At 40.1% G+C, this 27,264-nt stretch overlaps 1 protein-coding gene across 1 annotated transcript in view; it reads right to left on the bottom strand.

Annotated features, from left to right (window-relative positions):
- Positions 1–10,439: 10,439 nt before the first annotated feature.
- FBXO8 (F-box protein 8) overlaps positions 10,440–27,264 on the bottom strand; it is a 57,998-nt gene continuing 41,173 nt past the window's right edge. Inside the window, exons 4-7 of the mRNA XM_083170846.1 lie at positions 18,469–18,595; positions 17,027–17,145; positions 13,348–13,544; positions 10,440–11,038 (exon numbers count right to left, since the gene is read on the bottom strand). Coding sequence (XP_083026972.1) covers positions 10,851–11,038; positions 13,348–13,544; positions 17,027–17,145; positions 18,469–18,595 — 631 coding nt within the window. The 3' untranslated portion in view covers positions 10,440–10,850. The remainder of the gene's footprint in view (positions 11,039–13,347; positions 13,545–17,026; positions 17,146–18,468; positions 18,596–27,264) is intronic.

Genomic DNA, 27,264 nt, shown 5'->3' with positions numbered 1-27,264 from the left:
TGTTCAAGATATTCCACTGCTCTCTCGTTTAATAGTGTTTCCATTACTTTCCCTACTACCGATGTAAGGCTCACTGGTCTGCATTTACTTGCTTCAACTTTTGTACAGTGGTACCACATGCTATCTTTTCCAGTCCGCTGGACATGCACCTGTATCTAGTGACTGGTTGAATAGTTCTGTTAATGGTGCTACCAGCATATATTTTTAGTTCTTTTAGTATCCTTGGATGTCATCTGGCCCCATTGATTTATACACTTGTTTTCAGGAATGTCCCTGCAACTTAACTGTGTCCAGTTCTCTTCTAATCCTGTAATGAAAACAGAGCAAAAGTAATTATGAGATGGTCAGCTATTTGGCCCGATTCAGACACATTTGTAGGGCTGCAAATTCCCCATGATGACTATCGAATGACTGCATGTGCGCACGCTTCGTAGTGCGCATGCGCAAAGCCACCCTGTGATGAGAGCCATTTACAGCTGTTCATAGCTCCTGGTACCCATGATGATTGACATTGAGCCGGTGTGTGGGAGCAGCACCTGGCCAATTTCTGGTAGTGTTATTGAAAACGCAGGTGGACCTCGGTGTTGCAAGGGAGGACCTCTGACATAAGTTCTTGCCCTGAATCAACACATCTTCATCACAGCACCGAGTAAGTATTTGGCTACACGGCCGCCGCACTCACAGGGGGTGGGGAAATCCATTTAACGATGAGTGATTGCATGGGGACTTCCCCCTCTTCACAGGCGTGCATTCGCATTCTTAGCCATGCACAGTGGCAGCCTTACACTCTAGCAGGGTGGCGTTTACCTGATCGTTGGGCTGAAAAGATTTGCAGCCCAACAATCAGGTCTAAAATCAGGCACATTGTCTTGTCTTCCTTTACCAAATTCTCAATCTCTGTCTTAAGTCTTAATATTAAATTTTCACTTATATACCTAAAAAATATTTTGCCGACTATCTAGTGACTGGTCCATTTTCTCCTCAGCGTCTGCCTTTGCACGCCTGATCACGTTCATAGTCTCCTTCCGTTTGGCAAGATACACCTTTTTGTAATTATTATTTTAAGGCTGTTTATATTCCTAAAGGCCATCTTTTCAGCTTTATCACTAGTTGATACCTCTTTTGAGAACACACCGCCTTCCTTTTCCTGGTGCTTCGTCAAACTCTTTTCTCCTGCCTCGGGCAGGCAAAACAAAATCTCTGAAAAAAAAGGTTCGTTTTAAGATGAAAACAAAACCATTGTGTCTTCATGAGAAAAAAATTTGGTACTTATGTAGTATCTGGGCTGCCGATTTCTAAATCGGGTACATCGCATCGCATCGCATGCGACCATCGGATGCGATGCGATGACCCGATTTTTCCATAGGAATCAATGTTAAAATGGACTGAGTCCATTTTAACATGGAATTCAATGGGAAAAAGGGGTCCTTTTCATACCCCTACTATCCAAGTGGGCATGGAGTTGGATATAAACCTGTGGCGAGCGTAGCGAGCCACCGAGCCCGAAGCGTGGCGAGCGTAGCGAGCCCCGCGAGGGGACACAGAATACCGTCCCCTCGCGGGGCTCGCCACGCTTCGGGCTCGGTGGCTCGCTGCGCTCGCCACAGGTTTATATCCAACTCCATGCCCACTTGGATAGTAGGGGTATGAAAAGGACCCCTTTTTCCCATTGAATTCCATGTTAAAATGGACTCAGTCCATTTTAACATTGATTCCTATGGAAAAATCGGGTCATCGCATCCGATGGTCGCATGCGATGCGATGCGATGCGATATCGCATCGCATCTGATTGTATGCCTTAACTTAAGGCATACAATCAAAAAATCGGCAGCCCAGATACTACATAAGTACCAAAAATTTTTTTAATAGAATATCCAAATATTGTGGACAAATTGCAAAATATTTACTTTATTCTTCCCATTGTTTTTCCCCCCTCTCACTGAATTCCCCCCCTTAATATGCATTGCACCTTAACATGTTCAATTGCTCTTAAAGGCTCTAATGGTGGAAGGCATTTCTTCCTTTTCAATGACTGACAGATGCACAGTGACTGCAGTACCTATAGCTCTGTCCTTTAAAATGAACAGGCATTTTTGCAGGAAATGGGCATAACAAGCTTAGGGGCTTTGAAATGCCACAGAAATTTTTTAAAAAACCTCTGAATTTGTTTTTTCATCTGTACTCAACCAAAATAACATTTTAAGATTAAGTTGGCGTTACCATTTACAGATAGAGACAACCATGAGCAGGGCATAGACTGTGATTATTTTTTTTATATATTATTATACATAGTGTAAATTACAGTTTTTTTTTTTTTTAAATAATCATCATTATGAAAATTATCTAATCAGATGTTTATTATAAAAGGTAATTATTACATATAATCATTAAAATATTATCCATAAATAACTACAATGGATATTATTCTAATTATATATATATATATATATATATATATATATATATATATATATATATATATATATATATATATATATATATATAATAAATCTATGTTCTAAATCTAGGAGTTTATTATTAAAAAAATTTCAATGTATTAACAGTTGACACAGTTGACATAGGACAACAGAATACACTGCATATAATACACCAGAATTGGACACTCCAGCAGTGTGGGAGAGGTGCAGGTTCTACATGAAAGGGGCCGGGCAGGGGACCTTTAAAAATATTTATATTGTATTAATAAATAAATAAGATTTGGAGACAATCTGAACATGTGGAAAAGAAACATTATTAAAAGTGAGTTGTTTAGCTCTGTATTCCATTGCAATATTAGCTTTAAAACACAAAACTGTAACAAATAATTGTATAATTCTCTTAATTCCAAACAATAAGCACATGGCACTAAATGCCAATCATAGGGTTAAACACTGTGAGGCCTATTGACATTAACTGTCAACAGTACTGAGACAATGCTACTGAGATGTACCTGGCATTAGTTAGGCAGTTTATTTTTCTCAGAGAACACTGTTTCGGGCGACAGAGTGGCGTCCGGTTATTTCAAGTTGTTGCACTGACATACTGCAGTGATGCTGAAGGCAGGGAGTCTGAGAAAATCTCATTAATCATTTTAAATTAAATCCAACCTTCCTGTCTCACAGTGGCAAGAAGAAAGCCAACATTTGCAATTACAACTTCTCTCCATGAAAGTTGTCTGCCCTTTTTTTATTTCTGCTCTTCAGTTTAATTGGAAAAGGGGGGAAATCATTCAGATTTGAAAAACAACAAACAATTGCCTGGATACAAATTACATAGAAAAATGAATGCGACGATCACGTTTCCCTTCTGAAGAGAAAACCTTTGCTCCTAGATGAACATTTCCTCCCCTCTCAATTCCAAAAAGCAACGGTAGGTATCGGATTTCTGCTTTTCCAGTTATCAAACCATGTCACCAAACTTGCGGTCAGGCTAGTTTGTATAAATGTACTGTAACTACACTGAGAATTTTCTTGCAGGAAAACATTTCCTTCTTTCAACCGAGAAGTTAATTTACTTTGAAAATGTTTAAAATAGAGAAAATAAAAGAATCAGTGTTTGCCCAAGAATCCTAAAATTCCACCTTCTGTCAAACTGAAAGTATAATATACCCATGGGAGAAGCAGGAAATCCTCTGTGCCTGTCCTTTGTCTGTGTAATTGTATTTGTGAGATTGTAAAAGGACAATTATAAAGGGAGCCCAGGAGACTATATTACAATCCACAAAACAAAGTCACTCAATAAATGTAGCCAGAGATTCCAATATAACTAGACACCAGGTATGTCGCATCCACACATACAAACAAAATCGTTTTATAATACAAAAGAATGCAATTAATTAACATATAAACATAATATGGTACACACAAAATGTGTTGACATTTCAGGAAAAACATTTCACTATTGTCCACTGGTTTAAAAAGTGCCTTATGATAAATGTAATATATCACATTTTGACAATAAAGAGATGCTACCCAATCATAGAACTATATTGGCAGGAGACTAATTCTATACTTTAAAATGGTAAACTTATTATTATTATTTAATTCATACTTTTAGAGAGGGTTATTTATCTCCAATTGAGCCCAAATATTTTAATTTAAAAACAGAATACAAAATAAACATATCAAATATGAACAGAATGCATAAGAGAAAGCAAAGAATCTCTTCCCAGTCTTCCAAACCCCTGGAACCTCTTTGCTACTGTCAATTCCCTCCTCCCTTTGCTACTGTCAATTGCCACTTATTTCGGTATGCAGTCAGTGGATAGACAATAATTAGGTCTACACTCACAGGTTGACTATTAATGGCCACCTAAATAGGGTAGCAATACCTTAGGTTGACACTGCCAAAAGGTCAACACAAGCTTATGGTTGAAAGGTGTTTTTTTTTATACTTTACTATCCAAGTGGGCATAGAGTATAGGAATCTGTAGGAATCTAATAGTGAAGCGAGCCATGCAAGGGGACACAGAACATATATACAGTTTCCATGTATGCTTACACACTGCTTGCCTGTGTCAAGCATAAACTTGTGTCAACCCTTTTTTTCTGTGTTGACCTAGTCATGGTCGACCTAGTGAACTAGATATCTATCATATACACCATAACCCTTATTTCACTTCAGAATCAGAATCGGCTTTATTGGCCAGGTATACTTGCGTATACTAGGAATTTGATTTCGGTTTGCTGTGCAGCATCCAGGTGGGTAACAAGTAAACGGCATACAGTATAAACAATAAACAATATAAACAGGTGGGGGAACATGTACAGTCATATAGAAAGTTATTCCGAGGGGAGACTGTGTTCGATTATGTGCAAAGGGCTATGGCGCGACTAGACAGAGAGGTGTTCATGAGTTCACGTGTCAACAGGTGAACTGCTTGAGGGAAGAAACTTTTTCAGCTTCTGGTGGACCTGGTGGGAATAGCCCTGTAGTGTCTGCCTGATGGCAGCAGGTTAAACAAGCCATGGCCAGGATGTAGTTGGTCCTTGACTATATTCGTTGCCCGCTTTTTGCTCCGGACAGGTACAGGTCCTGGATAGAGGGAAGGTCTGTCCCGATTATCTTCTTCACAGTTCTGACTACCTTTTGAAGTCTGCATTTGTCTCTCTAGCTGGCGGAGCCGTACCAGATCAGTATTAAGGAGCACAGTACAGACTCCACAATTGCGGAGTAGAAGAGGGGCAGAAACTTCTGTGGGATGTTGAACTTCCTCAGTTGCCTAAGGAAGAATCGCCTCTGCTGCGCTTTTCCAAACAATAGTATCAGTGTTGGGCCCCCATTTAAGGTCCCGGGAGATTGTGGTTCCTAGGAACTTGAAGGAGTTAACTAGCGACACCACACGGTCAGCAATTGTTAGCGGAGGAACACCAACAGTCTTCTTCCTAAAGTCCACTACCATCTCAACGGTTTTGAGTGGGTTGAGCTCTAGATGGTTGCTGCTGCACCACCGGGTCAAACGGTCCACTTCTTGTCTGTAGGCCGATTCATCCCCGTCCTTGATAAGACCAATAACAGTAGCATCATCGACAAATTTTATTAGCTTTACTGATTGCGCCTCTAAGGTGCAGTCATTGGTGTACAGGGAGAAGAGCAGGGATGAGAGTACACAGCCCTGGAGGGATCCTGTGCTGATGGACCGCACTTGGGAGGCGAATTCCCCCGCTTTCACAACTTGTTTTCTATCAGTCAGGAAGTCTACAATCCAAGAACATGTAGCTTCAGGGACTCCTAGGCGGAGTAGTTTGGGGTGATTGTGCTGAAAGCCGAGCTCAAGTCGACAAACAGGACCCTTGCATAGGTACCAGGCATATCCAGGTGCTGCAGAATGTAATGCAGGCCCAGGTTGACTGCATCCTCAACGCATTGATTCGATTGGAAGGCGAACTGGAGGGGGTCTAGCTGGTGGCCAGTCACAGCTTTCAGGTGGTTCACTACCAGACGCTCAAATGTTTTCATGATCACAGACGTCAGAGCTATTGGCCGGTAGTCATTCAGATTTGTAATAGTTGATTTCTTGGGGATTGGAACAATGGTGGAGTTTTTGAGGCAGGAGGGAACCTTGCCTAGCTCCAGTGATTTGTTGAAGATCCTAGTGAATATGGGGGCAAGTTGACTCACGCATGGCCTCAGAGCATATGGTGACACCCAGTCAGGACCTGGTGTTTTCCTTGGTTTGGCCCTCTTGAACATCTCCTTCACCTCCACTTGGATGTGACTGGAGTTGCCGGTCGACATTTGGGGCAGCACAGAGGGTATGGTTTGGTTCACAGTGGACTACTTTTTTAAACCTGCAATAAAAGTTGTTCAGGTCATCAGCTAGGTCTTGGTACATGGCAGTGGGTTTGGGTCTTTTCTTGTAGCTGGTTATAGATTGCATTCCTTTCCACACAGATACAGGGTCATTAGTGGACAGGTCATTTGTCAGCTTATCAGAGAACCGCATTTTTGATACCCTGATTTTTGTTAGGGAGTCCCTGGCTCGGTTGTATTGTGCTCTGTCACCGCTGCTGTAGGCCTCCTCTTTGGCTTGGCAGAGTTATCTGAGCTGGGCGTTGAACCAGGGCTTGTTGTTGTTGAAGATGCGGTAGGTCTTCAAGGGTGATATATTAAATACAGGGCCCTCCTACCCCTATGTTGGTTTGTTACTACACAGTTGTTTTATCACTCTTGTTTCCAATTGTAAAGTGCAACGGAACATGCTGCGCTATATAAGAAACTGTAAATAAATAATAATAATGTTATAGTGTATAAAAAAAAAGTGTGGGGTCGCCCCCCAAGCATAACCAGCCCCAGACTCTTTGAGCTGAACCTAGGTTTCCCAAATATGGGGAAAAATTAGTTATGGTCCCCCATATTTAAGAAACCAGCATTGGGCTCTTGGACTAGTCCTGGTTCCAAAAATAAGTAGGACAACATTTTTGGGATAATTTGTCTACAGCATGATGGTTGACAGTCATTAGGTCGACATGGGAAAAGGTTGACATGGGTCTAGGTCAAAATGGTTATAGGTTGAAAGGTCATTAGTCCGACAGGTCATTAGTTTGACAATGTCTAGGTCGACAGTCAAAATGTCAACATGGGGTTTTTCACTATTTTTTTACCTGAATGTCAACACAGTCGACATGGACAGAGTTTAAATTGCACCGCATCTGCACACAATGCGTCAGGCCCGCTCGGCACACCAAGCCCTAGTCGATGGTAGGGTATGAAATACTATCGGCACATGTCTGCTCAAAAAACAGTGAAAAACCCCATGTCGACCTTTTGACCTAGACACGGTCGAACTAATGACCTGTTGAACGAACGACCTGTTGACCTAAACACATGTCAACCTTTTCCCATGTTGACCATCATGCTGTAGTAGACCATATGACCGCATCCCAGGACAAAAAGTCTAGAGATCTCCCTTATTTTGGAACCAGAACCGGGCACCACACCCGGGAGAAACTTTTTATGCAAGGTCCTCCGGCCAAAACAATATCACCTTGGCTGGTCAGCCCTAGACTGGGCCCCTGGCAGAGAGAGAGGGGACCCCCTCAAGCTTCAACCATCTAGGGCTAAAACCCAGGGCTGTCTCCGTCACCCCTGGGCTGTTGGTGCTGGGCTGATTCTTTTTGTGTAACAAAAGACCAAGAAAACAAACATTAGGTGTTCTGCGTAACTACAAGTCCCAGCAAGCTTCCCCCACATGCAGAGACTTGAAGAACCACAAGTCCCAGCAGGCAGGACATTAAAGGGCCCACTGGGACTTGTAGTCCCAAAGCATGACAAATGTTAAAATAAAAACACAGGTACACCCAGAACAGTTAGATGCCAGAACAAAGCCATTACCCTCTTTCGCTTTCCTGGTGGTTTTCCCCCTTCTGAGGTGACATGTTCATGACCTGTACATCAAGGCAAAATGGATTACTTGGCGTCAGTAAGACAATGACTTTAGAGATAAAAACAGAAGGATCATTAGTTTTTAATTCAAGGATTTTGCATACAATTTACAATGATATTTCATAAAAGTAAATGGACTAAAATAAACTAAAAAAATAGTATCTTACAGGTACACTTCTTTCCCTATCCGTCACAAATGTCTGGGTAGTTGCGACAACTAGCCGAGTCAGTTGTGCGCACTTAGGGCCTGATTCTGGTTCACTTGCAAAAGCAAATTCCCTCTCTAATGGACAAACCATGTACACTGCAGGTGGGGCAGATGTAACATGTACACAAAGAGTTAGATTTGGATGTTATTTTGTTTCTGTGTAGAGTAAATACTGGCTGCTTCTTTTTTCCCACTGCAATATAGATATCAGTTTGAAGTACAAACCCCACCCAAATCTAACTCTCTGTGCACATGTTACAACTGCCCCACCTGCAGTGCACATGGATTTGTCCATTAGAGAGTGAACAAGAATCAGGCCCTTCCTTTTTCTTATTGCTGGCTAGTTATGATTTTACAAACCCAGGCTTGGGCATGGCACGTTTGGTTAATGTTGTGGTGAATAGCAGCTTATTAGCCACCTCTGTCCAACATGGTGATTTAAAGTTGCTCTCTCTAGGCTCAATGTCAATGAATACAGATCTGTCTTTATTAAGGTACACCCCCCTGTACTAGGAATGTTGAATAATGAAATGGCAGAAGCCACTGTTGAGTGCATTAGAATGTTAGAGGTAAGAAGTTTGTATTCACTGTGAAAATGTAAAGATGTTTCAAGCACTCAGTGCATGTGAGAAACCCAAGATTTAGGTTACTCACTAAATATTAGGCATGAAGGGCTTTATCATTTTCCTCATGAAGGCTGGGATGGAGGTGGTGTTTTTTTTTTTCAGTTTTCATTTTGAGTTGGGCACCCATGTTTTTCCTTCTGTTGCAGGCAATGGTTTGTTGACTTTTCTTCTGGACCCGTCTCAACACCACAGCCATCATAAAAGTGCTTTGTCTGCCCCACCATTTATATAGTGTAATTCATAATATCCCACAGAAAAAGTGAGCAGCCTCTTTGATAACATGCCTAGTGCCAGTGGGCTTTGGGTAATGGAGCAACGATTCTGCCACGTTATAATGTAAATAAAAAAACATAGAAACTCATGTGTCTCAGTAGTACTTTTAAAAACTTGGGTAGGAACCATATAATCTAATAAAACCCAGCAACTGTCCAAATGGATTTCAGAATCTATATTCCCTATGATATGGACCCAAAAACACACTAGGTTTTTTCCCCAAATCCAATTAACAAACACGAAACCGAGACTACAAGAGCTCCTACTTCACGTAATCTCATCTTTAAGATAAGACATAGCTTGTGATTGGCTGATTATCTACCATCTAGCCTTATTTTGGACAATTGCACAGCAGAAACTCTTCAGATTAGATTTCCTGCACTAACTAACTATTTATTTACATTTTCTTCTTATATCAATTTTTTAAATCACTTGCATCCCATTACATGTATTACCCACACTGAAAAACAGTTCCGGATTGATTTCACCAAAAATAATTTTAGAAACCTTAAATTCCATTATATTTTTCCTCTTTCTTTGTCCGGTTGATCGCTACTTCAATCTGCAAATTAGTTTTAGGTAATCCTGTATCATGCAAGTTTCTCACCATAGCCGTTCATGACTATAATTTCCCTTTCCTTCAGATCACCAATAAGGTTGGATGTTTACATTGCACTAAGATCAAAATTTTCTGCCAAAATTTGAGAAGCAACACTGGTTCCTGGTCATCTCCCTGGATGAATTATATTTTGAGGTATTACAAATGAGAACCAACAACTGGTGGTGATTCAACCAATTGTCTGCATTTATAAAGTCAGGTCAGTGACATTTAAACCAATCTGTACATAGTATGTGGCTACTTCTATGGCGTGAGGACAAGAACATCCATTGTGTGCAAGTATCAGCCAAGGTAGAAAGAGATCAGTCTTGTCACATAAAAAAAAACAAAAAAAAAAGAGAAAAACTTTGTTGTGCTGTGGAACCCTGAGGTGCCTTGTGACACGTGCAGGGGTGCCTCAGGTTGGTGGTCCAGGTCCAATTCAATTTATTTATGGTCAATGTAATAGACAAACCAGTGCTGGTAGCTACCAATCATAAAAATGTGTACAAACCAAAGCAAATCCTTTCGCTAAACACATTACCAAACCATTTCTAAATTTCTTTTGGCCTAGGGGTGCCATGAAAAAAGCCTGGGAACCACCTCCAGTCCTCGAGAGCAGTTACCGGTTTCCAGGTCTTCACAGAATCACAAGTGAAGTATTTAGCTCCACCTGTGGATCTTTTAAAATGTGTCAGTCAGTAATGAGTGCACCTGTGTACCTGGGAGGTGAGCTGGAAAACGTGAACTCCAGCAATACATGTATGTGATTTCTTTTTTACAATTAAAAATGATTCAACTACAAAAATCAGGAGGCTCAGAAACTTTAGTTAAAATACTTTACATATTTAATATTTATATTATAAATCTCTTTAGTTTAGTATGTACAAATTACAAGATATTTAAAAACAAAACAAAATAATGCATTGGTAAACGCTTTTAAAATACAAAATGTAGTGTTTAGATCCAACACCCTGAAGAAGGCCTACATTGTAAGGTCAGTTTAACAGTCATAAATGGCTAAGTCAGTCTAATGGCACGGCTATGTGCAAAACATTATTCGCAAAACTATTAACAAAATAATATTTCTGCAAGAATTTTTGCTTTCCAAGGTAGATTGCTAAGAAAGGACAGAACACACAATTAGATTGTAGGCTGAGGTTAGAATGACCAGCACTATCTTAACCCCCTTATTTGCCAACGGAGACATTGTTTTGGGGAGACGTAGTAGTTACTAATGTAGAATATAGAGACTGCTCTTCTAGATAGCAACGTGGCCGACAAGATAAATGTTGTCATAAAGATGCCCTACAAATTCTTCACTAATGTTCTGAGCAGCACGACGTGTGTTTCTGATAAACTCTCTCTTTGACATTTTGTTCTTCACATGAGGACTGGCAAGGTCGATGGAAAGCAGAATCAAAGAATAGCACAGGACATACACTGCATCTAAACGAAAACATAAAAGAAAAAAAAAAACTAACATTAATTTAAAAAAAATAAAACAAACATTATACAAAAAAATTGAACAATGCAGGCAGAACGAAATGTGACCAACAACATATATTTAAAATTTTATAATTGACAGTATTTTGCCAAATGCAAAAAAAAAAAAACACATGCGCTTGCATAATCATTATGACTGAATATGTAACCAACAGGCCCCAACCACCTGCAGATCAATGCTGATTATTTTTCTAAATGATCAAATGCTTCAAGAGAATTGCAAAATCTTTTTAAGAAACCATAAGAACTACCAGTTAAGATACTGTACTTAAATATGCATTACAATCAAAACCTAGATGCTATATAGAGCAATACTAATTACATGCAAAGCCTTAGGTATGCTATGGCAATACTAATAATTACAAGCTCATTTTAGGTTTCCTTTAGCAGGAATAAGCTATTGTTCTTTTCAATACATTTCTTATTTTACCCCATAAATCCTTAATCAGGACGTATGCATAGAAGTGTGTAAAAGACTGTTATGCTATAAAGGGTCGACAGTGTCTAGGTCAACAGTCAACACAACAGGAGGACATGCCCAAGGTTGACAATCAAAAAGTTGTCACATGAGAAGGTTGACATCAATTTTTCATGTTTATTGTGCACATTTGTAGATGTTGTCATGAGGACTCAAAATTAATGTACCCCTTCGCTCGCCATGCTTTGGATGAGGTGCCTTGCTGTGCACTGCCCACTTTGACATTCCCAGTCACAGTCCACGGGGATGGTAAAGTATGAAAAAAGTCCAAAGAAAAACAAAAAATTCAAAAAACCTAATGTCCGCCCTTTCATATGTCGTCCTCTCTCATGTTGACCTATCAACCGGATACGGTAAAAGATTTGCTTGTCTTAAAAAAAAAAAAAAAAACAACACATGCAAACTATATGAAATTTAGCATTTCAGAAAGGTAGAACTTATCACTTAGTGCAATGCAAATAGAGCTGAGATTTCAGTTCAGCAGACTGATCCCTATTATCATGTAAAGCTGGCCATACATCTACAGATTGGTTGTCAAATCTGTCTGGCTGGAACAAAAACCTGGTAGTATAGTATCTGAATGACAGTTTTTGGCAGTTTTCCAGGTTAACTGTCATTTGCTCTCATCCATTACCAGGTTATTGTTCCAACCCGCCAGATCTGACAATAAATCTGTAGATGTATGGCCAGCTTAAGATGGCTGCTTCATTTCTTAATAATCACAATATAAAAATCAGACCTGTGTCAAACTTTGTGACAACAGACGACAATAACAGAAGAATTTTCCATGGATAAACTGGCTATTAGGACTGCAATTTGGAGCCATATGAATACGATGAATGTATAGATATATAATTCACTGTACACAATTACTAATGTGTACATTTTGCAATGCACTGTATGTTGGGTATTGCATTGGGATGGTTCTAGCCTAAGCTGTTACTACATCAGCAGCAATGTAGTGGAAGTTGGGGGTTATTATATTGCAATAGGCCAAATTGTGGTTTGATCATTTATAACAGGCTATGTTTAGAACAGTCATAATTTAAAAATTCTGCTAAGCCCAATTCGGAAACAGTAAAAGCAAACATATAGCATACAAAAAAGCACAGATACAAAGACAAGCAAGTGCATATATGTACAATGAGCAACACACATAAGTAACAATAACTGTATATAAAGCATAAATTGTTGCAGCATAGTCTGGTAGTACCAGGAACACTGCAGCTTGTACAGAAGTCTTAGGGAAATCAAATCTACACAGCAGGGATAGGGTAGCTTCAACACGTGAATGAATGGGTGCCAAATTTGGCATAGTAACAGAAGATGATCTTTGGAATGTGCTCGTCTCTATTTTACAACTAATATTTTTACATTTGACATTCAGCCTTCTCCATCTGTTTTCACTTGTATTCAAATGTAACTATGTCTCTGCCTGCCCCCACAACTGTAACACACTGACTTGCATTTCAACAAACAGATCTTCGTATTTTACCACCACTGCTTTTTAACTCATATAAATATCTTGGTCATTTTATTGAAATAGTATTCTTTCTCCTAGTATTTTAGTATATATAGCGCGCGCACACACACACACACACACACACACTCTCTCTCTCAATAAAAATGGAGAGAATTTTTCGATCTAACTATTTAGTCTGAATTCCGTTCCTTCTTTACGTTTAACAACATAGACTACAACCATCTTCAAGGGTATAACAACATAGACTACAACCATCTTCAAGGGTATAACACTAGGAATTTTCCTTCTTACCAGGGCTAAGACCGAGGTCTCGTGCCAGTGCAGGGTTACAAGCACAAAACCGGTGAGAGAATTTTGTAATGAGTGTTTCGAGGTATTCACCGCGTTCTTCTGGTGCATGTACATGTCGGAAAAAGTCTCTCAGTGCATTTGGTAGAAACTGATTGCTAAAGTTGTGCAGCGTCACTAGATCGTCCAACACGTCTCGCCTAAAAAACAAAGTAGTTGAACATTGAATATGGAACCAAAAATGTGGAGAAAAAAAAAAATAAACACTATAGCTACTTTATCAACAGACATTTTCTCAACAAGCAACGGGACAATAAAGTATTTTGCATATAAATAATTGTAAATTTGTAACTGGGTCAAATACCCCAAACTGCTCCCACAGGCCCTCATTCTGGTCTGATCGCTCCCCTTGCACGTTCGCACTGGGAAGCAATGTTTTGCAACTGCCCATGCACATAAACATTTATGCGCATGTTCAACCGCATTGTGTGAGTGGCTAATTGATTATTCGTCATCCGCTCGAACACAGCAGTGGAGGTGCAGAGGCATGGAGCGGCAGTCCATGGTCGTGCCCATGGGAACGCCCAGTGCCCCAAACTTTTAATGGATAAACATGACTGCAAAATGTGGATATAACATGATTACAACTTTGACTGCGGAGAATGGCCCAAGGAATAGCCACAGTTGCTTATGACACAGTTCTTTATTATGAAGACTCAGATACCAAGTAAAAGCGGAAAGCTCAAGCATGTAAAATTGTATACTTTTGAAGTATCAAACACTGTATGTAAACGTATAGATATGTCCTCATGCACCATGCCTCTAGTGGTGACGGATAGTATCTCTCTACACACGAGGTCCCGGGCAACTTGGCAGTGCATCCAATCTCAAAATGTGTGCCTTATTCACAAAAATAAACACCTAAGTGAGACAAAACTCCTTTGCCACAAATGCTCTGATCAGTTTGGATATATGACATTTGTACATCTGAGTGGGAGTCTGAGATGGGTATCCAAATTCCTGTGGCCATTGAATGCAGGCAATTGTCTTGGCCGAGGGCTATCCAATTAGCCCCGATAAGCCGGCATGTGCCACAGCTTATCAGGGATTTTGTTTCACCTGCAAAAATCCCCAAAAGCAGCCCTGCTGCAGTTGGCAAAAACACGCAGGTTTCGGTGAACCTGTGTGTCTTCAAAAATGTATTATTATTTTTTTGAATTTTGAATTGCCTGCAAGAAAAACTTAAAATAAAAAATAAAAAAATTGGTGAAGCATCAGGAAAACCACAAAAATCTTTAGTTTTCCACTCCATTGCTTTATCAGAGCTATTGGATACACCCCAAATATGCAAATGAAGAGCTATGATGCAATAGCCGTGGGTTTTTTTCATGCCAAGTTCTGTTGTTCTTCATCTGCAACTACGTACAGTATTTGTATAAAACCAGTTCCTGTGCAGTTTAAGTCACTGCCCAGGATCTTTAGTACACATCAAGTGGTGTTCTGCTGTATATGGAATGCAAATGAAAAAAACTAAATTTAAAGAAATATATGGCAGGCTAACCTCTGAGAGCGACTCAGTTGCTGCAAGGGTCATTTTGCTCTGTACGGTTTATGGACACTAGGTGCATGCGGACACATCTTTTGGATATGCAAATTTGGGAGAAATTATATAGAATAATGTACATTTTTTTCACATTGTACATAGGACACTCCCCATGTGTCTCTCCACCTTCGGTACTTCTTTACTTTCACGGCGCCAGCATGGCGCCGCGCGTCAGAGTCCCCTTGCGGGGCTCGCTTCGCTCGCCCACGCTGCGGGCTCGGTGGCTCGCTACGCTCGCCACGCTAATTAAAATCAACTCCATGCCAACATGGATAGTGAAGGTATGAACTATCCATGTTGGCATGGCGTTAACTCCGTTTATTTAACTTAATTAGTGGCGAGCGTAACCCGGAAGTACGCGCGGCGCCATGCTGGCGCCGTGAAAGTAAAGAAGTACCCCACCTTCTATAGAATGGAAAATACGAGGCTTTGGTGAGATTAAGTCATCATGTGAACATTTAACATGTTGCAGTATGGCTCAGCATTAGTTCACCTTCATAAAATAGTACAAAGCTAGATTCTACACACAGGTTTTCAGAAGACAATCTGCACGTCAAAATGATTATGCATTTATTTTTCTTTAAACATGTTTAAATGAAACGCATAAAGTGTAGGAGTACTGGTATACCAATAAGGACAGCCATTTTGAAATCCAGAAACCTGAATGATCAAAACCGGGAAACCAGAATGGTGGAGATTGGGAATTATCATTTCAAGCAAGGGTACAGAGAACTCTACTTTTCTCCACTTAAATACATATATTTACAGGATAATGTCCCATGGTTTAAATGATGGAGGTGCTACCCACTACTTAATCTCTGTCGGGCTGTCACCTGTGCAGTCAGTGTGTCCACTTATTTACTCAAGTCTAATGCCGATATTGCTACCGATATACTGCATAACTTAGGCGCACACAGATTTATATTTTCACTAACTGCACCGTATATAGACACACTAAGCAATAACATAAGATCAATGGTCGTTCTAGCCAATGACCGTTTTACCAAAGCTTCCTCGAGGCATCAGTAAAAGTATAGCGTTCCACTAAGAGGCTAATATAAAGCCAGTAGAAAATGACAGAGTGAAATATATAGCAATTCCTGCGACACACCATAAGCATTCAGGGACAACTTATCCCTGCAAATACCGGACCTAGATGAGCAGTGGCCAATTATGTTTTAATTCTTATATTTTCTTTTTCTGATCTTAAATGTACTATATTTTAATATTTCTCCATTTTATGGAAGATTATTAAAAGCTAGATTTTAGGAGTCATTTATCAGGACTTCCAGTGCACCCACATCAGTGCACCCACATCCATACTTACTTTTTCTTGTTTTGTTGTGCATTAGCCCTGGCTGTGACAATTTTTCTTGCAGTCTCCAGAGGTGCGAGGAAAAAAAAGAAAGTCTGTAGATTGGGTAACCAAAACATCCAAACCCAGACTTTAGATCCCCAATAAAGATCTTTAGACAGGTTTAGCTGACTTGAGCAGCTAATACAGGAGCGGTCAGACATGCTAACGACTAATGGGAGTGTCATCAAACATCATCTGAATGGCTTTGATAGGGGACACGCACTACAATTGAATCGAAACCCCTCCATGGGCTGTAATGGCAGAGTTTGGGAAACTCTGTTCTTACTGTTAAGGGCAAAATAGTTTGAAAGAGACCACTTTTCGCATCAAAATAAGGGTAGTCCACAATTTAATGAAGCCAGGATGGAGAAGATATTATCTGTATCCCTAGACTTAATAATAATTTTTGGAGTGCAATTGTGTTATCTGATCATACAGGAATAACTTCTCCAGGGTCACACATAAATGTGCTCTTCCCTATTTCCTGGCTTTTAAACATTTGTGTAGTGCTCTATTTGGAAGGGCAGCACTTTAGTACATTACTGCTGCTGCAGCCACACACTCGGTCTTAGCGACAGCAACCAAGAGGCATCCCACTCGCTCTTAGTAGTAACGAGGTTCAAGAAACACTGGACAAGAGAAGTAACCTATTTTACACTACTAACAGCGCCACTTAAAACAAAGGAAAACAGATCCAGAGAAACATTATAAACTAGATTTACCTTTCATCAAGATATACTCTTAGATTTTTCCAGTTGAGTGTTCTGGTATAAAATATAAACTTTGCTATTTCTTTTGGTGCATCATCTAGTATACCCCTGGATAAAAAATATTCAATTCCCTGAAAAAAAAAAAAAAGACGACCACAGATATTAGTATATATTATCCTTATAATAGCCCTTATTTTTGAAAATATTTCTTTTTATAGTGGTGTAATTAGCTTTATAGACCTCATTCATACAGTACAATGTGATGCATTTTATACATATACCGTACAAGGCGCAGTTCCGCTACTATGTACTCCAGGTGGTCATGGAAAGATCATTATTATTGAATAAATAAATTAGCAGTTTCCTTGCAATGCAAATACCCTGTGCTGTGCTTATGCATGTAAACAGTGACATCATCAAGTGATGATCAAGAAGAACCACAGGCAGGTGTTTATGAAAAAGAACAGTGCTCTCCAGCATTTATCTAGTACACTAGTTCAGGCTGCAAACACTGCAATAACGGTTACTATCAGATATCTGGTTTCCAAATGAGCATGATCTGCCGGTGTATGCAGATACCTTGCAAACATGCTAAGAAACCGAAGTTTCACACAGATGCTCACACCAAACTCCAATCACCTTGATCTGTAACTGTCCATACATGGGAAAGGCCAAACTGTAAAGAGGCTCCCATCAGCCTATGTGCCAGAATCGTACTACTGTTTGACCAACTTAGAATTATTTTCTTACACAGAGATACAAATGGAAGAACACATAACGTTACAAGAAGCAAACCCAAATTTATGATTACTCAAGGGTGTAGCTACCATAGGTGAAGGGAGTACAGTTTCTATGGGACCCATCTACCATATTAAAGTTACATATGTTGTACATGTTTTTTTCTATGAGCGATACATACTGTAGCTACCAAACGTTTGCCTTGGTGCCTACAATATATCTAGTTACTCCCTTGAACTTGCTCTTTGTAATGTGGTCTAAAATAAACCAAAGGACAGTTTAATGTTACACAATAGGACATGTGATATTGTAATATGGCACATTATGAAGTGGAAGCACTATACTGTGGCATAACATGAACTAGGACACTATGTCATAATGTGAATTGGGGGTACAATATTGCATAATATGTACTGGAAGCTCCACAATGTAGGAACAAGCACTGTGTCTCTCTAGACGCATTGGGAAAGGGGCCCCTTCAAAATGTTGCTATGGGGCTCCCAAAGTTCTATTGGCCCTAATTACACTTTAGTAAAAGCTTGTAGCGAGACTGCATTTGCCTTTGTTCTATCTGTAATGCAGTGTTCATGCACTAACAACTTACACGGTTATAATGCACTCCATTGCAAATAGAAATAGAAATGTATGCAACATGTTCGCTTATTGTGTGCTATATATAAAAAAAAAGTCCTGTAATAAAATAATCCTTATTTTACCTCACGTGGGTTAGCATTAAAGGTTAAACTTCCTTCATCAAGGCGCATGTAGAGATTTCTATAAGAAAATCCTAGCGGATGCCTTTTGTTGTATATGGAGCAATGTCCCCAGGTAGATCTGCATAATCTAAACGTAAGGAAAGATAACATTTTGTTATTACAATTATCCTTTATTGATATGGTGCCACAAGGGATCCGTAGCGTCCAATTACAGAGCACGAAAAAAACAAAACAGTGACTCACGGTTAAATACAATAGAGGACAAGTACAGGGTACATTAAACATTTCTGTATTTAGCAATTATCAGACGTATCTGTTCATGGTATCCTTTTGGACTTTCTGCTCTGATAAGCTTAAACTGGGACTTTTTCAATATATTCTTTTATGGGTTCAAATTCTGAACACAAATTTACTATGAACTCTGTTCATAATTGCTTGGCGATCTCTACTCTGTTTATTGTGCCTGATTCTGGTTGACACAGCTGTGTGCCATTTTAACGCCTCTTGCACAAACGGGCACACCCCGCATGACGAATCTCCACCAAATGCATGTGAATGGACGTTTTGCATAAACATCCATTTTTTATTTATAGTTTCTTATACAGCGCTGCATATTCCGTTGCGCTTTACAATTGGACCATTAGGAAATCATTCAATGGTCGCCGACCAGTGATTGATTTCTAAAGTGCAAGCAGATGTAGGACACCTCTCTGGTGTCTTACATCTGCGAGTTCCCTGTGCGGGAAGCTGACATCAGCTGCCCACACCTTCGGGAAATCACCATGGGAACGCCCATAAAACGCTGGGCTCTCCGATGGGCGCAGCCCGTTACCCATGCCCCACACCCGCAGTGCTAGGTGCGAACAAGCGGTTTGCCGCTCCAAAACGAACTAAGCAGCTGCACATGCGCATAACAGTTTATGCTTAGTCGCTCGCCATCGCTCCCCTGCAGGGAAGCGTGCACATCAGAATAAGGTCCATAGCGGTTGACAGACATGCTTAAAATTATTTCATGAAATTCTTCCTTGTATACTTTTAGATTACATCTAAAGGTTTTGTGAATCCAATTTCAAAATAAGTGGAAATGGTCCAGAATTGCAGAAAATTATTCACAAGCCCAATCGATCAAAGTCCACAAGATAACAAAATACAGTACGTACTTAAATACAGCAACAGGAAATGAAAATACAACACTGCCAAAAACCAAACATAGTACAAGATAAAACACATCACACTCTAACAACACCACAAACACCAGGAAATATGGATTCTGTTGGCTATTCCAGAGTAACATTATAATGGGAAAAAGGTCAAAACAGATGTTCAGATATGTAACAATGTGAGGGTTATTTGGATTAATAATAATTTAGATTTACCTACATGAATGGTAACTACAAATGCACGCATGTGCTCCTTCCAAGTTGTGCGGCCGACGCTAATTCACAGCATGCTTTTTCCCATCAGACAGCTCCACCACTTGAGCTTATTATGCTACACTGTCTATTTATTTGTTATTCTTTTGCACATGCACCTTTATATGCACTAGAACTTATGTGAGCCAACCATCCTGATGAAAGGCACATAGTCTTGAAACATTGATGTTTACTGATGACTATTATTATGATTGCACTTTAATACATTTACTTCTACAAAATCAGTGGAGTGCCGCTTAGTTTCTTTACTTGGCCCATGCTTGGTAGATCAGATTAACACACACACACACACACACACACAGTTATGTAGCACAGAAGAAGCCAGTGAAATGGGACAGATGAGGACAATCTTCCACAGGCGGAAAGTGTGAGTGCGCATGTGTTGAGGTGGTACAGTTGGACAAGGGGGAGGGGGGTTGGGGAGTGTTAGGGCTGTTTCACACGCTCTGGCTGACACTAGGCGGTGAAAACTCGCACGCCCAGAAGCCGTGCCGTACGCAGTAGTTAATAATGGACAGGATTGTGTCCATTCACACAGGACGGTCACGGCCCAGTAGCCCGATTGCACCCGGCTGTCACTATCGGAAAGGACGGCTGCCGGGCTGTGGCCATCCCACCATTGTAAACTTCTGTGGACGGCTTCTTGGCCATGCGGGGTTTCGCCGTCCGGCGGCTGCCGATGTGTGTGAAAGGAGCCTTAGGGTGTACACTGGGCAGAACTTTAATACAGGGAGCCTGTTCTGGGCCTTCCACTGGATGGATTTGGATGTAAAACTTTAACAACCTGGAATAACTGACAGAAATAACCATAATTCAATTATCTGAAATAGCTTTATATCAATCATCTAAAATAACGGACAGAAATGGAGTTGGGAAGACAAAAAATATTGGGTATGCAAAAGACTTGTAATAGCAACATTGAAATCAGGGGAAAATCTTTAAACCCACCTCACAATGTAAAAGTGGATTAGGGTTACTGGCTGGCAACAACTAATAAAAAAATAAAAAAAACAACAACACATACTGGGCATCCACCTCAAGGTTGTGTTGGAAAAGCTGTGAATTGTTTTTAAAGTGTTGACAGTTACATCCAACAAATTTAGAACTGTGAGGGGTAAATTTCTTAAGCTTGGTAAAGTGATAATGTGGCTGGTATTTTAACACAGGCCAATCAGCTCCCAACTGTCAAGTTACAGGCTGGGTTTGAAAAATGACAGGGAGAAGCAGATTGGCCGGTGATAAATTACCAGCCACTTCATCACTTCACTGAGCTTAATACATCTGCCCCTAAATAACTTGAAGATGTAAACCAGGGCAATGCTCATATGCATACACCTTGCATGTAATTTACCCTGTATATATAGAATGTGCCATGTATATGGCTGAATTAGAGAAGACCAATTCAGTTCCTCTGGGCCAAGCTTTGGAATCACTTCTAGTATTACAGGAGAATACCGATGGTGGTGTTCATGTTCCTACCACATTTATAAGCATGTTCTAATAGTAGAATTCAGAATAGGATAGAATTCATCAAGATTTATATAATCATCCATGCAGCCATGTGATTTAGGGTTGCGTCAACTGGTAGTTAGCCATGTTCCAAAACCACCATGGTCATTGAAAAACAGCATTGTGATGATAATATTAGTATTACAAGCAGCACTCATTCCTTTCAGTATAAGACAAGGTTATTGAGCCAGCTACAGTAGGTCTTATACAGTATATAAAGGAACAGGGAGGTGGAGCTTTTGCATCTTTCTTTGGGACCTGATTCTGTTTAACCCTACCAGCAGGCATACACCATGTTGATCTATTCATCTTCACGTATAAAATATTACAAGCCGATTATGAAACCAGCTTCTATAAACCCCCTTCCATTTGCCTAATTTGACATCACTTGGATGACATTATAAACTTCAAAACAGCAAGAGATATCATTGTACGATATGAGTATATGCACTTTTATTTCAGCCACTGTGACCTCAGGAACTAATAGGCCATGAAACAAATAAAGCTTCACTACAGGCTTTGCAAAACTGTTGCCGAGTGCACATTCTAATGTGGTTTTTCCAAGCTCCAGTCCTCAGGGAACCCTAACTGTGCATGTTTTCCTGTTGGTATGTTGGTACCACCTGTGTCTCTATTAAAATGGGTCAGTCAGTAATGAGTACATTTGCGCCTCAGCAAGGAGATATGGAAAATATGCAATGTTGGGGTTCCCTGAGTACAGGAGTTAGTATGGGACAGTTGTGCATGATACGTTTTCCAAACTGGGGGCCAGATGTACTAAGTTTGAAAAGTGATAAAATGGAGAAATGGATAAAATGGAGAAGGATAACACACCAGCCAATCAGCTCCTACCTGCCATGTCACAGGCTGGGTTTTAAAAATGACAGGTAGGTGCTGATTGGCTGGTGCGTTATCACTCTCCATTTGATCACTTTTCAAACTTAGTACATATGTGTCTTTAATACATTTTGGAGCGGCTTTTCATTGTGTCTACAATGTGACCAAGATTCAACAGTTTAAGAAAATTTTGGTATGCTACTCCTTTTGGGGTATCAGTCAGGCTGGATGTGTCATACCATATGCCACAAAGACGCTGCCTGTACATATCTGTACAAATATGTTTTCCAGTGAATGCCGTTTGAGATTGTAAAAAAAAAAAAAGAAAAGGGTCAGTCGTGTCAGATAAACACTCAAGTGAATTTTGGGCCTAATTTCCGAATGCTGGATTATACTACAAGTACTATATTTTTTTTAGGGGGGCCTATGTGTATCTGGCTTAGTGAGGGGCCTATGTGTATCTGGCTTAGTGGGGGGGCCTATGTGTATCTGGCACCGTGGGGGGCCTATGTGTATCTGGCACCGTGGGGGGCCTATGTGTATCTGGCACTATTAGGGAAATACGTGTACCTGGCACTATTTGGGCATATGTATATCTGGCACTGCATTATTAAGGGCATATAGGTATCTGGCACCGTGGGAGCATATGTGTAACTGGCACTATTTGGGCCCTGCACTATTAGAGGAATATGAGCATCACACCCCCATTTTCTTTGGCCGCAACCCATGTGGCATCACCCATTTTTTTGGTGCGCGCACACATTATCGACAGAGTATTATTTAGAAAAAACATCTGCGGGAAGGCTTGACAAGTTAATAAAAGATTCATTTGAATATTAGACAAAATCAGTAACATGGAACATCGGAAAGAGAAACATAACTGAAATACTTTGGACTGCTTGACTGAATTATCACATATAACTGTATTTAATGACAATCACATTTAGGGATGCCAGTGTGATAGCTAAAGTCAAAGAAAAAAAAATCTCTGGAACCTAAAAAGTCAAATCGCTCATGTGTAACCATTTCCCATAGATGTGGGATCATCTTTCCCCTGGCGACTTAGAAAGTCACTCTTCTTCTAGGTATGCTCATATAGTTTCAATTCAGCAACAGTTTGCTCATCTAGTTTCAATTCAGCAACAGTTTGCTCATCTAGTTTCAATTCAGCAACCCATTTTTTTGGTGTTCGCACACAGTACCGACAGTATTATTTAGAATGGCATCACAATCCGGTGGGCATTGTGTAACTGGAACTGCTGGTGGCATGTGTATATATGGCACAGCGTCTACTCAGAAAGGCAGGGTGCATGGCCGCAGATCTGAGAGCTGCAGCCATACCCCCATAGCGGAAAAAATGTTGGATGTTCACAGGAGTATCACAATAGTAGGCCATGCCCCCTAATTTCGGCACGCAGAGATGTCCCTTCTCCTCTACCTCCAGTGTTGGGAGGTATGTATGAGGCATATTGGACATTGCAGTGTCTGGCATATTGTGTCTGGGGCATTGCGATATGTGGAATAATGTGTCAGGGGCATTACAGTGTGTGGCATAATGTGTAAGGGAATTTTTCAATTATTATGCAGATTTTTTTTTTTTTTTTTATCTTAGTAGCTCTTCAGGCGGTTTATTTTGTCATGAGTAGCTCACGTCCCAATAAAGGTTGGAGACCACTGATATAGTATACAATTATATTACACAGTGTCTATGCCAATTAAACAAAAACAAATAGATCCAAGTGGAGTAAACTAATGGAGAATAAAGTATACTACATTTAGAAAACGCAGATGACTGTTTCAGTCTTTAAAATTAGCATTAGCAATATTAAGCCAATAAGATGAACAGCTATTATTATATGATTATAAGCTGACCATTCATCCACCTCTAACATGTGAAATAGAACTCCCATCTTAGCCGATTTTCCCAGTTTTGGGAGTTTAGAATCCCTGTGTGTACACTATGGGGGTTATTCTGGTTGATTCTCATGGCTGCGAATTCGCAGCCTTGCAAATCCACCAAACCTCACCCCTTGCGAATGGCTTGGCCGTCACCCATTTTCAGCGTGTGTTCGCATGCTCTGGCTGCGAATGGATGTTTTACATAAAGAGCTCAGAGCAACCTTAGATGTGTGTGTGCCCTCTGAGGAAAGTGGGCAGGCAGCTGACATCCAGTGATGTCAGCTGCCTGCCACCTGCACCATTGGTCCATTAGCATGAGAACACGCAGCGTTCTCATTGGAATACCCATGAAACGCTGGACGTTCCCATATGCAAATGGTCAGGCCCACTGCCACAAGCCCCTCCCCCGCTGAAAGGTTGGGTGCATGCACCCGATAAACATTCTGTTCGCCGTGGCCACACGCTCCAAGCGCATGCACATACGCAGAAATGCACATGCGCAAAGGAAAAACATCAGCCCCGTTCGAATGCACGCAGCATTGCGAATGGACATGAATAAGGTCCTATGTTTCTGGCACATCAGTTAGATATAACCGAGTGGTGGATTCAGAAGGGGTGATAGGGGGAGCTGGAATAGTATTGCCAGGCCCCTTATTCATCTATCAGTGTGCTATTGCAGCCAACTGCTGTAAGGGTGTGCTGGAGTATAAGGCAGAGACTGCTGTCTGGATGCTCGGATGTGCAGACCAGCCAGACTCTTATCTCCCAGGCATAGCGAATCTACAGAGAGAACTAAAAGGTAGTCAATTCGACCAAAATTATAAGCAAGTTCAAACATCTAGAGAACTGGAAAACCACCAACATTTAAAGAAACAAATAAAAACCAAACAAGCAAAAACCCTAACCTTACGTCAACCTAAGACAAAAGAATGATTAAAATCAAAATGTATTTCAAAATAACATCTGTCCTTAACCGTTTGAACCATTGAACAAAATAGTTTTGACAATCGTGACCCTTAAAATAAATGCTTCCAGCTTCTATCCAAAATGTAGTATCATTCTTCCCAGCGACATTTCTCGAATTCTTAAATATAAATCTTGCATATATTGTGGCGTTTAAGCCACATCTGATTCCAATCATTCATGTTTCACATCAATCACTTCTGGTAATCTGAGTAGTGGTTAAAATTCGTAGCGAGCACTTCAATGTTGGTGCACGACATAATTGACCTTTGACGTACACCTCAGATATTATGTGGGCTTTTCTGTGTATTTATAGAATACAGTTTCCCACTGTTCTTACCTATGATCCTACCTCTGTTCCCAAATAGCAGCAAACCACAAACCTCTCTGGAGGATCCCTTGCTCTCAGTTTTCATGAAATCAGTACCATGCGTTTATTACAGAAAGTAATGCAAGGAAGAAACAGAATAGAACGATTAAAAAAAAAAAAAAAAAGAAAAAAGTGTGCAGAAGACACTGGTAATATACGTTGGCTTTACATTTTTTGGAAAGGAATTTGACCGCGGGAAGGCTTGACAAGTTAATAAAAGATTCAATTGAATATTAGACAAAATCAGTAACATGGAACTTCTATAACCTCTACAGACATAGGAAAGAGAAACATACATGGCTACTTAGAAAGTCACTCTTCTTCTAGGTATGCTCATCTAGTTTCAATTCAGCAACAGTTTGCAATGTCTTTGTCAGTCTGCAGTTAAGGATGATATCACTGAAAACTCTCACGGGAGTCTTACAAAAGGAAGTTATACTGCAAAACATTACCCAGGTTCCTCCATTATACTGTATGCAGTTTAAAAACGAGCTTGTCCCCATGTTTCATTACATTGATGTTTATGGGGGATTTAGTTTTGCCTTGGGTAAAGGCTCACTGCTCAATCATCGCGGGTAGTTGGTTACCCCCTAAGATGCATATTTTTAAACAAAGTCGTGTTGCGCAGCTAAGTCCAAGGCTTTCCCACACAACTTTTTCTTAAAATAATCTGTGATTTTATATTAATTCCTTTGTGGCAAAAATACGAATCACACTGAAAAATATTTAATACACTAAAATTCAATATGTATGCAACTAAGATGCAAAGGTTCTGGAAAATGTACGCAGACATGGAAATGGCTACCTGTGGCTGAGAATCCAAACTGTGCCGGGCGCCTGTCGTCATATAGCGAAAAACATAAATACTAATACGGTATTTAAAAAAAAAAAAAAGAAGAACTTTCTTATGTATTCTTTAACTCTGTGCCAACAAAGAGATTATGACAGAGCTGTAATAAAAAAAAAAAAAAAAAGAAGATTCTACCACACTTGGCCAAATTGGAGGTAATAAAACAATAAATAAAAAAGTAGTGCACGAAAATGCAATGAATCTTAGTAAGTTCAGAGAACAAGACATTTTGTCTTAATTTATATTTATTACAGATTTTGGACGACTCCAAAAGTGATTTGAGAATTTCAATTAAGGATAAGAGGGAAGTTAATTTCAGTGCATATCTATAAGAACGATGATGCTAAAGCCAGGGTTAATGGAGATGTAAAAAAAATATTACAGACATTAGTTCATAAAATGAAGGTCAATGAACTGGTAGAGCTTAAGTGCAAGACACAGCTACACATACTCTTCCTGGAAACATTGTGCAGTTTACACTGTCCAATGTAACATGTATGCATCATTAAGGATTTGATCCACTGAACTAGAACATTTTAGAATAAAATAAGAAAGAAAAAAAAAAATCAAAAAGCAAAAACTCAACCTATATAATGGTCAGTGAGAGACTATAACAAAAAAGCCTGAAGCTTTGTGAGTAAGCAGAGATTACAGATCACATTTGGCATACCACTGATCAATCACAGAATATTACAGCATTTACAGAAATATCCTTAACCCCTTCCCGACATTTGACGTATATATACACGTCATGGCCGGGAAGTACTTCCCGACACATGACGTATATATACGTCATGACTTCAAACTGTCACTGCGTCTAGAGACGCAGTGACAGAGGGACGATGTCTGCTGTCCCTGACAGCAGACATGTCCCTGCATGCCCAGGGGGGGCTGCGATGCCGCCCCCCCGTCGGCGATCGCTGTGATTGGCTGTT

Source organism: Crinia signifera, chromosome 1 (genome assembly GCF_055691185.1).
Source record: "Crinia signifera chromosome 1, ASM5569118v1, whole genome shotgun sequence".
NCBI lineage: Eukaryota > Metazoa > Chordata > Amphibia > Anura > Myobatrachidae > Crinia > Crinia signifera.
The sequence above is the reverse complement of the archived record's forward strand: the minus strand, read 5'-3'. Positions and strand labels throughout refer to the sequence as shown.